Source organism: Nelumbo nucifera, chromosome 2, assembly GCF_055504915.1.
Source record: "Nelumbo nucifera cultivar China Antique chromosome 2, China Antique-T2T, whole genome shotgun sequence".
Classification (NCBI taxonomy): Eukaryota; Viridiplantae; Streptophyta; class Magnoliopsida; order Proteales; family Nelumbonaceae; genus Nelumbo; species Nelumbo nucifera.
In genome coordinates this window covers 45,770,708-45,782,900 of record NC_142650.1, presented here as the reverse complement: position 1 = coordinate 45,782,900, position 12,193 = coordinate 45,770,708, and the positions used below count along the sequence as shown (strand labels likewise).

Genomic DNA, 12,193 nt, shown 5'->3' with positions numbered 1-12,193 from the left:
AGAATGGTGGAAACAAGGCTTTTAGAGAAAATTTTATTAGATAATTTCAAGTTTTAAAACGAAGATATTTTATAATGGATGAAATTCCATATAATACATCTTTCTTCATTGCAAATTTGCATTGCTTTGCCTTTGAGGAGAAGGAAATGTAATTAATGTCTATGCCAATAATTCATTTCAAGAGGCCTAGAAGGAAACCAGACTTACTTTTGAAAGGGGAAAAATAAATTAAACTTAAGACTTTCATTAATGTAATTATAAAAAATAAACACATAAACACCTTATTTTTTATTCCTCAAAAGTGACGAAAGATGTTTTCCCCCCGAATCTTCAAGATAAATAAATTAATATGATTTATGCTAGCATTTCTATCCCAGTATTTTCTCTATAATATGCAACATCTCAACCCAAAACTTAAATTTCATGAAACCTTTCTGTCATCCATTTCATGTTGCTATGTTTAAACGGATGATGGAGAAAATACTTTCTTAAAGTCAAAACAAATGATACACTAATCAGATGGTCAAAGATATCTCCGATTAAACTGATTATATATATATATATATATATATATAAACCTACCATCAGATGGTAAAGTAATTCTACAAATGGTACCCTAATCAAAATCATCTGATTGAGTCCATACAGTGGTTTTCTTTTTTATTTTATTTTGTTTATTTTTTATTTTTTTTGTTTTTGGCGCCTATTACTTCACACAGGATGCTTTTAATTTTCTTATCATTCCATTGCTTCGCATTGCCTGGTGACATCTCTGTGAACCCAGATTTCCTACTCACTCACTTTTCCTACCCATTCTCTACCTATCGTGAATTGCAGTCACAGACATCAACAGCCATTGGCATTGAGAGAGAGAGAGAGAGAGAGAGAGCCTCTTTGTGTTGGTGTTGTTGTGTCATTGGCCTGTCCTATGTTCAAAAGCCCAGATCTGCTGAAAGCAAAAAGTGTGAACACACACACAGAGCACGGCATCCAGCTTTATGTAATGTGATTTGTGGGTTCGTCTTGCATTAAAGCAAAAAAGTGTATCAAGTGTGAACACACAGAGACGGAGAGAAGGAGGGCACGGCCAATTGATTTTTCCTACTAAAATCAATTGGCCTAGACTATTGCGTCACAAAATACATGAGAATTCAAATGATCTCTTCGCTTGTCTGGCATGCATGCACCAGAAATCCACCATTGCTAAGCTTTGATCTTAAATTTATTTATTTTCCTGAATTGTTTTTTCCAATTTCAACTTGTTGGCCGTCAAACCTCTTATAAATCTCTTGATATGATGAAGAATGTAAGATTTCTTATTAACTTCACTACAGAAGCTGGCGCTATCATCAAGCAAATCAAGGAGATTAACAATGCTGACTTGCACTTGTTTAAAGTTTAAACAGAGGCGCATTACATCCTTAAAACGCAAAATAGATACACCGGTTACTCGTCACTTGTGCTGTTTTAGGCAAGGTTCAAAATATCAATACGATAAAACAGTACCAGCATATCGGGCAGTATCAATAACTTTTTTTTTTAAATCTGGTTTAGAGGGGCTGGTTTAAGGTCCATCCACCCTCTGAACCGGTCGAGACCCCGAGAAACACCCCCTGTATTAACCGATACAACCCGATATATATCGATATTTTGAACCTTGGTTTCAAGTTGCCAACAAATCGGTCCCATTAATTGAAATGGCTGTACTACATCAGAAACGCTTCATGTGAGGGCCTTGACCTGAAACCATTAAAACAGTTTGGGCAGCTAAATTAACAAATGCTTTAACTTTTAAGCCTTTTCCAGACCATAATCACCCTAGTTCCGGAATGGTATCCAAGAAGAGGCACACCATTATGGTACTTCTCACTTATAAAATTGGAACTAGAACTTCACACACAATTATGTACTTTCTATTGCTGAAAGAAAATCCTCAAATTTTGCAAAAGAAAAAAAAATCAGCAAGTTATGTGCCAAACTAGGCATGGAATTCAGATCTATTTTCAGGCATTTTGTCAAGCTCATCTGGTTTCTGCATCTACAGCATTTCATTCCTTCACCTCTGAGAGCATTGTAATACTTGATACCAATATTTAGAACAGCAAAAGCCTAACTAGATTTGAGCCACATAGCTGTATGGAGGGCACATTACTAATGCAGATTTCCTAACATCATGTTCACCACTACTATGTTAGACCAAGCCAGAGCAATTTGCTGAAAATAATACAGTCATCAAACTGTAGTGAAAAGATATTAACAGAATCTATTCTTGAATTGAAGCTGTTTTTAAATTAATATACACTAGAAGCAACCCAAAAAAGAAACACTGGATTAGTCATAAACAGTCATGGCAACAATCCAGAACTTTTCCCCATGAATTTCATAGGATCACTTTATCAATTCAGTCCAGTACCATAAACTTAGTAAATTTGAAGCAGGGCATGAACATAGAGTTGATCTAGCTCTGGAGCGACTTTGCCCAGTTACTCAGAAACCATAGCCTTCCATTTCTTTTCGGCATCATGTCCTTTGCATTAAAAGCCACATAAAATCTAAAACTCCAACCCACCCCCAAAAATAAATAAATGAACAAAATAAATTGTCTTGCCAGTTGCCACTATGTTGATGAGAAGATATGCAATAATACTAGGCAATTGAAGAAGACAGCCCATGCATCAAAGAGAGAATATGTATATATACGGACATATACTGAACCTCCACAACTATTGCTCCCATGAAATCCAAGTAAAAGCACAGTGCCTAAACTTCCGTACCTGAAAACACCAGCAAAAAAGGAAATTCTAGAGAACTTACACGAGGAAAGAGAGCTACTAATATTATTCATGAAGTCAACAACCGTTTGATGCCCGTCTTCTGCTCAGGTGTAAGTCGGCTGGGGAACTTGATGTTGAACTTAATTCTCAAGTTCCCTTTCTTGGTAGGCTCCTTTGGAATCGGCATTCCCTCCCCTTTAACAACTTCTTCATAGCTGGGGCTGATGACAGAGTTGATGGGGATGGTCAAATTCCGTCCATCCAGGGTTGTCAACTGTACTGTGTAACCTGTCAGAGCTTCAACAAGAGATATTTTCTGTGTGACAATTAGATCATTGCCATCCCTCTTGAAGACACTATGTGGCCTCTCATCAATGATAAAGACCAGGTCTGAAGGTATCAGACCTCGCTGTTCATTACCCTTCTCTGGAAAAGTGATTTTTGTCCCTTTCTTCCAGCCTGGCTTGATCTCTATTGTCAGAATTTCCTCTAGAGTTGTGGGTCTCCTGTAAAAACAAAATAATGAAGAACCAAAAGAAAAATGAATGGTTGTCACCAAGAAATGATGAGAGCCTATGAACTGCATTGTTCTTGACTTTTCTCAATTTGGCCTTCACACTTTATTGTCTATTTCTGTCACAGTTCAGGAATTTGGGGCTATGATGCTTGGACCAGGATTGGTAATGAACTGAACCTCAATTGTAATCAAATCTTACCTTTGGCCAACACCAAGTTTATAAAGTATGCAACAAAAAACAGGACAACGAATTCCATGTATAGGCAGATTTAGCTTATAATATTAGGAAGTCTCTTCCTTAAATATTTTCCTTTTTTTTCAAATGAGAAGTAAAATTCACTAAAAAAGGATTCAAGAAAAGTACATAAGATTAAAAAAACTGTGGAAATGAACATTTTAGCAGTAGATAACAAAGAGTACAACATTGAAACTGCTCTTCTTAGAACTGTGTCCTCTTTAGTTGATTTGTTATAAAAAATTGTAGACTCCATCTAGACAGTCCAAATAACAGCTGCCAGATGGCTCTCCAGGTTGTCTTCCCCCTCTTATTCAGGACTTCAATATACTTCAATATACCATTATTCAAAAAATTCCTTAATAAGTCCTAGGGAAAAACCAGCATACTTTCAGAGGGGAAAAGAGAGAGAAAGAGAGGGCTAAGGAAAAAAAACCAGATCTTCTTACTGCTTAGGCAGTGAATGAAGAGGTGATCATCAGACTCTCAAACATGTTCATGGAACATGCGCCAGTGATGGAAATTTTCAAGCCTCTTCTGACGAGGTTCCCCTTTGCAAGTCATTTTTTTTAAACAGCAGTCCAAATCATGATGGAAATTGATGATGAGACCCCAGGATTCCACACAACCTTGAAGGGGTATTGCTACTTGGATTGTCACTTTGGAGGTTCAATAAAAGAGACAGTGCCTGTTCGAATACCCAGTCATGGAGGTGTATGCAAAACTTAGGAACCCACATCGCCTTATTGGTCACTAATTCATAGAAATGCAACACTCATTCCTAGTTGTCTTCAACCAGAGCAAATAGATATGAAAAAAAGGATTTCAACAGTGTTGCATGGACCTTCCTAGATGGATGACATGTCCGTGTGAGACATGCATCTTAGTCCAACACTACAGGATTCTTGAGGACACTTCTATTTCTATATGACATTTCTTTTTATCTCTGTCCTGCTTAACATAAATGAACAGCTAATGTACAAGACCAATGACATTTTTCATTTCAAATATTACTTAATACTTAGTACTTAGTAACAGAGACAACATTTTTTGCAGGTATATAATGTTAGAAATAAAAAAATATGAACTATTTTAATAGTACATGGTTTCCAGAGATGTATCCGTGAGTCCATTTTTTTTCTCATCTTGCTGATTCAGACCCTTGGATATGACATTGGATTCTGACTCCTGTGTTGTCCATGCAAAATTGGATTTCAAAAGTCTATGGTCACACCAAGCATCCTACCAAAATGTAATTTCAGAATCAGAACCATCATCCACCTTTATACATACTACCCAAGATGAAGGAATCAAAAAAATTGCCAATTCCTTCAAGAGCCTAATAACCATAGGTAGATTACAGCTAGGTCCCACCCACCATTTCTTAGCCCAAGTCCTCTACCAGCTCCTAGTTTCGGTACTAGCTCTCTTCCCTAAGGATTACCTCCATTTTATTAGTAGATCCTAGTATTTGTAAACAGAAAATTTTCCATAGAACAAAATACAACCCCCTCAAAGACTCACCTAGAATAAAAAGGAGGAAATAGGAGTTAGGATAAGAACAAAGCTCAGGACACTACTTATCAAAAAAAGAAAGCTCAGAACACTTTTTTTTTTAATGTGGAAACCATATAATGTGCTCCCATCTAGCATCCATCTGGAACACCAATAATTTTTTTATTAGCAATAGTATGTTGTATTAAAGTATGAGCACGAAAGATACAAAGGCCCACTACTCAATACATAAAACAATGCCAATGTTACCCAATAGTCATAACTGGGTTCCTTATACCATGGTTAGCATTTAGCAATATTCCCAAAACTTGCCAACTATTTCCCACAAAGTTTCCCATTTTAAGGGATTCCAAGTATCTATCAACAGGATTCTCATAATCATATAATTTATAAGAAAATTGACAATACTTCTACTAAACAATCCATATGTTGATATTTAGGAAATATCACAAGAGAGAGAGAGAGAGACTGGGATTTTACATTAAGAGAGGTCTATATTTCCCTTTCAAACCAAGACCAACGAATCTGGAAGCTCCATCCAGCCGGTAAGTTCACAACTAATTCCTTTTTCAAAGCCTTGGTAACGGGTGACACAAACTATGGGTTCCCTTATAGAAGAGTTTGGATTGCCCACATATCCTCTAGAGTCTCTTTTTTTTTTTTTTGTGTGTGTGTGGGGGGGGGAGCTTGCTTGAGAAAAATAAACACCTGTGATCTATTACAGAAAAAGCACAAAGGAAGGCTGTACATTTCTCCCCATGTCTGTATCCTTTGTTTCAGTAATGGTGAGTCGGCAGATCATCTCCATTGCTCAGTAACAAGGAAGATATGGCTTTACTTAATTAACCTAGTAGGGTAGAGCTGGGTTTTCCCAGAACACGTAGAAGATTTCTTAAGACAATGGCAAGGTAGCTCAAGAAGTAATGTGGGATGTTTGGGAAGAAAGAAACAGTCGCATTTTCGATAGTAAAGCTAGATCACTTGGAGACTTAATCTCTCATATAATAATATACTTGTGCAATCAGTGGGTGCAGAATTCGGAAAGCTTCAAAGGAATATCCATGAATATGCTTCAACAGAATGTAGTGGAAGTGTTATTCTCCTCTCCCAGTCCTTCAAGAGGAAAGAGCCTCCCTCATCAAAGAGAGAAGGAAGTGACTTTATATTTTGATGGAAGTGCTACTGGAATTCTGGGAATAGCAGGAATTGGTGGTGTGTTTAAGAGAAGGGACGGTCACCCTATGTGGATCTTTAGTGGACCAATTGGGGTTGCAGATTCCACAACGGCAGAAATTTTAGATGCTTTAACAGGGCTCCGTAACACGAGAGACCTAGGCTTCACTGATCTAACAATCAAAGGAGACTCCAGAAACACAATAAAGTGGTTAGGGGAGAGGGAAGGAGGTCCTTGGAGACTGGCCCACTATTTAAATGAGGCTATAGATCTGTTAAATTCCTTATCGCTAAACCTTTGCTGGATTCCTAGGGAATTAAGCTCTGTAGCTGATAGTTTGGCTAAATCTGGTACACACAGGGATTTTTTGTACAGTGATAGAAATATGCCTTTGTAACCTGTGTGTAGCCTAATTGTACATTATCTCATTACTCTCTGTTTTCTCAATCAAGATAACCTCTTTTCTCAAAAAACATTATAAGCTTGTCAAACTCTAACCTCAGAAAAGCCATCCTTTATCCTTTTGTTTGATGGGCTGATCCATTCAACCCAAATGATCAAACTGGTGAACCATTGCCCATGCCAAAAAACAGGGTTAACCTCCTGTGCAGGTTTTAAAACATTGAGATTCACTGATATTTTAATCAAATCAGATTTGAACCGAATATCCAGATATGTAATCAAATTGAATTCAAATCTATGTTTTACATATCCATTCAATGTCTAATCAACTCCGGATCTTTATCAGATCAGATTCAGATATACCCCTTATCCGAAGTCAATCCAATCAGCTTGCATCCCTACCTGGATAAAGGAGAAGGGTTGTTTTAGGTTGGCAGCTGGCATTAAAACTTTTGCCAGACTTTCATAAACAATAATAATATTTTTGTTATCATTAAAAACATTAAAAAACCATTATAATTGCTCTGTTACGTATATTGTAAATTCAAAGGAGTGAAAGTGGAATACCCCAATCAATACCCACCTTTGCCACCATATTTTCTTAAATAGCAATCATGGATACAAGAAAAAAAGGAAACTTTGTTGCATTTAAATTCTGATAGCCAAATACCTAATATGCACCTAGTATACCTGTATTGTGCATAATAGACACATACATGGCAGTAGACACTGCATGGCCACTTCTAGAGTATATTTTGTAGTGTTAATACTAAACCATTTCGTATATTTTAACAAACTATACTATTAAAAATATTTGTATCTATTAGAAGTTTAACGAAATTTGGCAAGATGTAAATTTATACTATACTACTATTAAAAGTATGAATGACAGTGTGAAACTTTTATTTGACTCAAATACCCCTATTTTTAACTTGGTTCCTCTCTAATTGTGAGGGTAGAAAATGTAATTAAACTATTACTTTTCACCCTATTTAAGATCCTCTAATTAAGTCTTATATTTAACATATTAACTCCCATCATCTTTCATTGAATGCTATTATTGACTAAAATGCCCTTATCATTTAATTTAGTCCTTCTCTCACTGTGAGGGAAAAAAATGTAATTTAAACTACTTTTTACCTCATTCAATTCCCTCTCATTAAGTCTTATATTTAAAGTATTAATTCCCATTCTCTCTTATGAAATCCTATAATTGTACTAATTGTTTCACTAATAAATTCTATCATTATTAAATCTCATGTTTAAAACCAACCCAAAAATGACATTGTTCTTCCATCTTGATGGTGGGCATGTAATTCTACCATCCAAGTCAAATGGGCCAACCCATGATGCCATAGTTAAATAATAAAACTTTCTAAATGAAAATAAATGCAAAAAAAATACAGAAAAATTGTAGAAAATTGGGCACATCTCTAATATTTTATATCAATCATATTAAAAAAACACATATTGTTTTTATTGATGCTAGAAATGAAATACAAAATTTGAAAACCATCCAAAAAATGAAGTTGTGTTTCAAATTGACGGTGGGTCAACAATTCAACCTTTTGGGTCAAATGTATTAATCCTTGATATTATAATTAAATAATAAAAAATTTAAAAAAATGATAACAGCACAAAAATGAAAAAATACAGAAATTCACTAATATTTTATATTAATCATATTAAATAAAAATAAGTGTGATAAAAAGTTGAAAATGTGTTATCAATTGGGTTATCAATTGGGCAAATGTGTTATCAATTGGGCACATCTCTAATATGTTCAACCTTTTAGCTCAAATGTGTTATCAATTGGGCACATCTCTAATATCATATATTCATCATATTAAACAAAAATAAGAATTATCTTTTATACACAAAAATATAAAAAAAATGTTGAAAATTCTGGAAACATATTATTATTATCATCGTCATCACAATCTAAAATTGCCACGTAAAAAGCATGTGCTCACTTAGTAATATTGAGAAATGATACTTGACTTCATGAGCTATATATAAACATGATATAAGCATACATGGGATACCCCCACCAAGATCCATGTCTTGGATCCCAGGAAATGAGGAGTCACATCCCCATTTCCTATATCCTCCACGTGACTAAAGTAGGGTAGGTTGTATAGGGAAGCTACCTACTTGACCCAATCAAGAACTCTTTTCTGTATCTAATCATTTAAGATAATCCTAAATTACTAAACGAATAAAGGATCTAAACCCTACTTGATCATTATAAGGCTATCCTGATGTGTTGCTTCAGGTGTAGAAGAATTGAAGAAACAGAGATGCTTCTAATATAGCAAAAGCCTTCGCTGGCTTTTCAAAAATAAAAAAAATAAGAAAGCAAATCATGTTTACTAGAATTGTTATCCATAACACTACTAATGCCCTAATCACCACAAATGACGAAGGATGTGTAATTAAAAAAATTAAGAACAAACCCAGGCTCCACATAATGTTCCTATTGTTATATTTAAATCATTCATAACACTAAGCATGCCTCCAGGATGCATGACTAGTAAAGCTTGGTTTCAATTCAGGCATCATGATTCAGTGACACCTACCAAGTTCCAAGTTTGAATCATAAATATAGAAGCCCAAGTTTAAGTCTAAGCATACTTCTGAAAAGGAATAAAAGCTGCCATGCAGATCATTTAGGAACATATCTGGTATGATCAAAGAATATCAGCTCAATAGCTCTGCTATCAAATAATCCAGATCCCCTTCAAATTTTCCATTAGTTTCTAACATTATGGATATATAAGATCTTGTTCCAAAACAAATAAAAGAAGGAAAGAAATTAAGACAAATATTTAAACATAGAAGGCCGGGACAACCACATAATCTAAATCAACACTAAAATTTATCAGCACCTCATTTTCCTTCTCTAGGATCATAAGAAATACTGACAATATCAAAATGATCGTTTGAAGAAACCCATGCAAATATAAATGCAAGGTCATTTCAATTTAGTTCAAATTTAATGTTTAAGTCATATCAATTCATGTAGAGATATAGGGAACACGTACATTATGAATCCAACGAAGAGTAAAAGAACAAGAAAAGAAACTCACCCACTAGAGTCAGCCACATCCCTCGAAATCTTCATTTTCTTGGTCGTTCCCTTGTACAAATCCTCCAAACTACAAGTAAGTGTCCGCTCAATTGGCGCTGCTTTGCGGGGTGCAGTAGCAGAACCTTCTCCTCCTCCGCCCCTAAATGAAGCAAAAATGTCATCACCAAACATGCTCCTCGGAAAACTCGAGCCACCGGCACGCGACCCTCCCATGTCTCCCATCCCTCCGAAGGGACTAGAAAAGCCAAAAAACTCAGAGAATATATCGTCGGCGCTTCTCGGATTAAACCGAAACGTCGTGGAGCCACCGGCATCCGACATGCCAGAGAACCCACCTGCACCTGGGGGTGGGACCTGACCTTTCAGACCTTCTTCGCCGTACTGGTCGTAGACCGCCCGCTTTTGGGGGTCACTTAGAACCTTGAGAAACAAATAAGCAATTAAATTAAATATCAAATGAATAGAAGAGAGAGGATACGAGTTGCAGAAAAAGCAAAAGGAAGAACGAAAGAGATTAAGAATTGAGAATTACATCGTAAGCTTCCGAGATTTGTTTGAATTTGGCTTCTGCTTCTTTCTTATTGTTAGGGTTCTTATCCGGGTGCCATTTCATGGCGAGTTTCCTATAAGCTTTTTTCAAGTCATCTTCCTTGGCGTTTCGGTCTACCTGTAAAACCTTGTAGTAATCCACCCCCATCTCCACTCCCTCTGCTATCTCTCCGTCCCTGCGTCTGTTTTATTACCTTATCTGAGTTTTTGGCCGGCTAGGTGAGACGACTGGAGTCTGAAGCGACTAGCGACTAGCGTGTAGCGAGCGAAGGGCCACGGGGAAGGGAAGCCTGAAGCCTGAAGCCTGATTCGTGAATCGGGGTTTAGAGTTAGAGATGGGCCTGCGGACTCTGTTTAGGCCCATATGAGCTACCAAGCCAAGCCCTAAACAAAATGGCCCATTATAAGCTCAACTCAAGCTGGATGGGATTGGGTTGGGATGTCTGGTGTCTCATTGTCTCATTGTCTCATTTCACTCTCACAGGCTAGAGGCTATATCGTATTAAATTGGCCTTTTCGTGTTCTAGGCTTCTATAGCACCGTTTATTTTGTCGTGTAGTGGCCCATGGGATCTGCTTACAAGTTACAAGACGGAATGAACCGCACGACTGTAGTCTCTAGATACGGTATGACAACCATCGGATTTCCATAGAATAGTACAGTTGTACGTGGAATCTTTCCTCTGGTGGGTGGAGTCTACAGTTACACGTGTAGTTCTTTAGGATGTGTTTGGCATGCTTTCAAATAAATTAATTCCGATGAAAATTTTTGTCATTCTAAGAATAATTTCCAAAGATTTCCCACCAAACATTACTTGTATTTCATTCCATTCCATTCCATTCCAGCGGAATGTAGCTCGGCTCACATCGCAAACCCAAAAGGCAAAAGGCTATCACGGGTATGCCCTCCCAAACAGGTCTCTAAATATCCACACATATTATATAGTTGAGATCATGCAAAACTATTAACGCGTATTTTATATGATTTGCCGGTTCCTCAGTTCCCCCGTAACCATGGGTATGTTTATTTCTAAATTATATTTTTAGCTGTGTAGCCCCACAGCGTTCCACAACACATTCAAGCCGTGTATTGAAAATATCTCCTGATGATGATACCAGAAGTGATAATGTTATTATCGGGAGATGTTCATAATACATGACGGGGATGTGTGGTGGGGTGTTGTGGGGGGCAATTTGGTGGGGGGCATATTTGAACTCTTATGCAGTTTCTAATGAGGCATACAATATTCCTAAGTATGTGGATTTTTTGTTGTATTGCTTTAGGCTGTATTTGGTTTCATAGGTGTTTATCGACAAAACGCCACATAGGCATTGGCGTTTATTGTATATAAAGCAAAATAAAATAATTGTTTAGTTTCACTGTTTATGATCAAATAAATGATAGAAAACTGAAACGTTTTGATTTTTGTGCATGGGACATTTGGGGAAACGTCAAATTCTTGTTTCCCCCAATGTCCTAACGTTTCTTGAAACCAAATGCTGATGCGTCACACTTTAATGGGTATTAATCTGAGGTGGAGAGTAAAAAAACATTTAAAATAAAATCCAACCAAACAACAAAAACAGGAAACATTTAAAATAAAAAATGCTTAAAGTGAAAAAGTATAAATAAACGTTTAAAGTGAAAAAGTACAAATAAACGGCCTATCCATAAATGACCATGAAACCAAACACATATTTAGTGTTACCTTCAACCCAATTCCTCTTTGCTCTTGGCCCTAACTTGACAATAATTTTAAAGGACTAAAGTAGGCAGATTAGATCAAGTTCTAAGCCAATTCATGCCCAATCCTAGGATTTGAACTTTGGGTTTAAACAATGGCGGATCTATGTAGAAGCCAGTGTAGGCAATTGCCCCAACTTAAATTTGAAACTACTTTATATGTATATGAAGAAATTTAATTTTTTTTTTTACA

At 36.5% G+C, this 12,193-nt stretch overlaps 1 protein-coding gene across 1 annotated transcript; it reads right to left on the bottom strand.

Annotated features, from left to right (window-relative positions):
* Nucleotides 1–2,238: 2,238 nt before the first annotated feature.
* LOC104602593 (uncharacterized) lies at nt 2,239–10,626 on the bottom strand. The gene is made up of 3 exons (XM_010266326.3): nt 10,241–10,626; nt 9,707–10,128; nt 2,239–3,280 (listed from the first exon to the last, which is right to left on the bottom strand). Exons 1-3 carry the CDS (start codon nt 10,403–10,405, stop codon nt 2,842–2,844), a joined length of 1,026 nt encoding a protein of 341 aa, XP_010264628.1. The 5' UTR covers nt 10,406–10,626; the 3' UTR covers nt 2,239–2,841.
* Nucleotides 10,627–12,193: the final 1,567 nt, after the last annotated feature.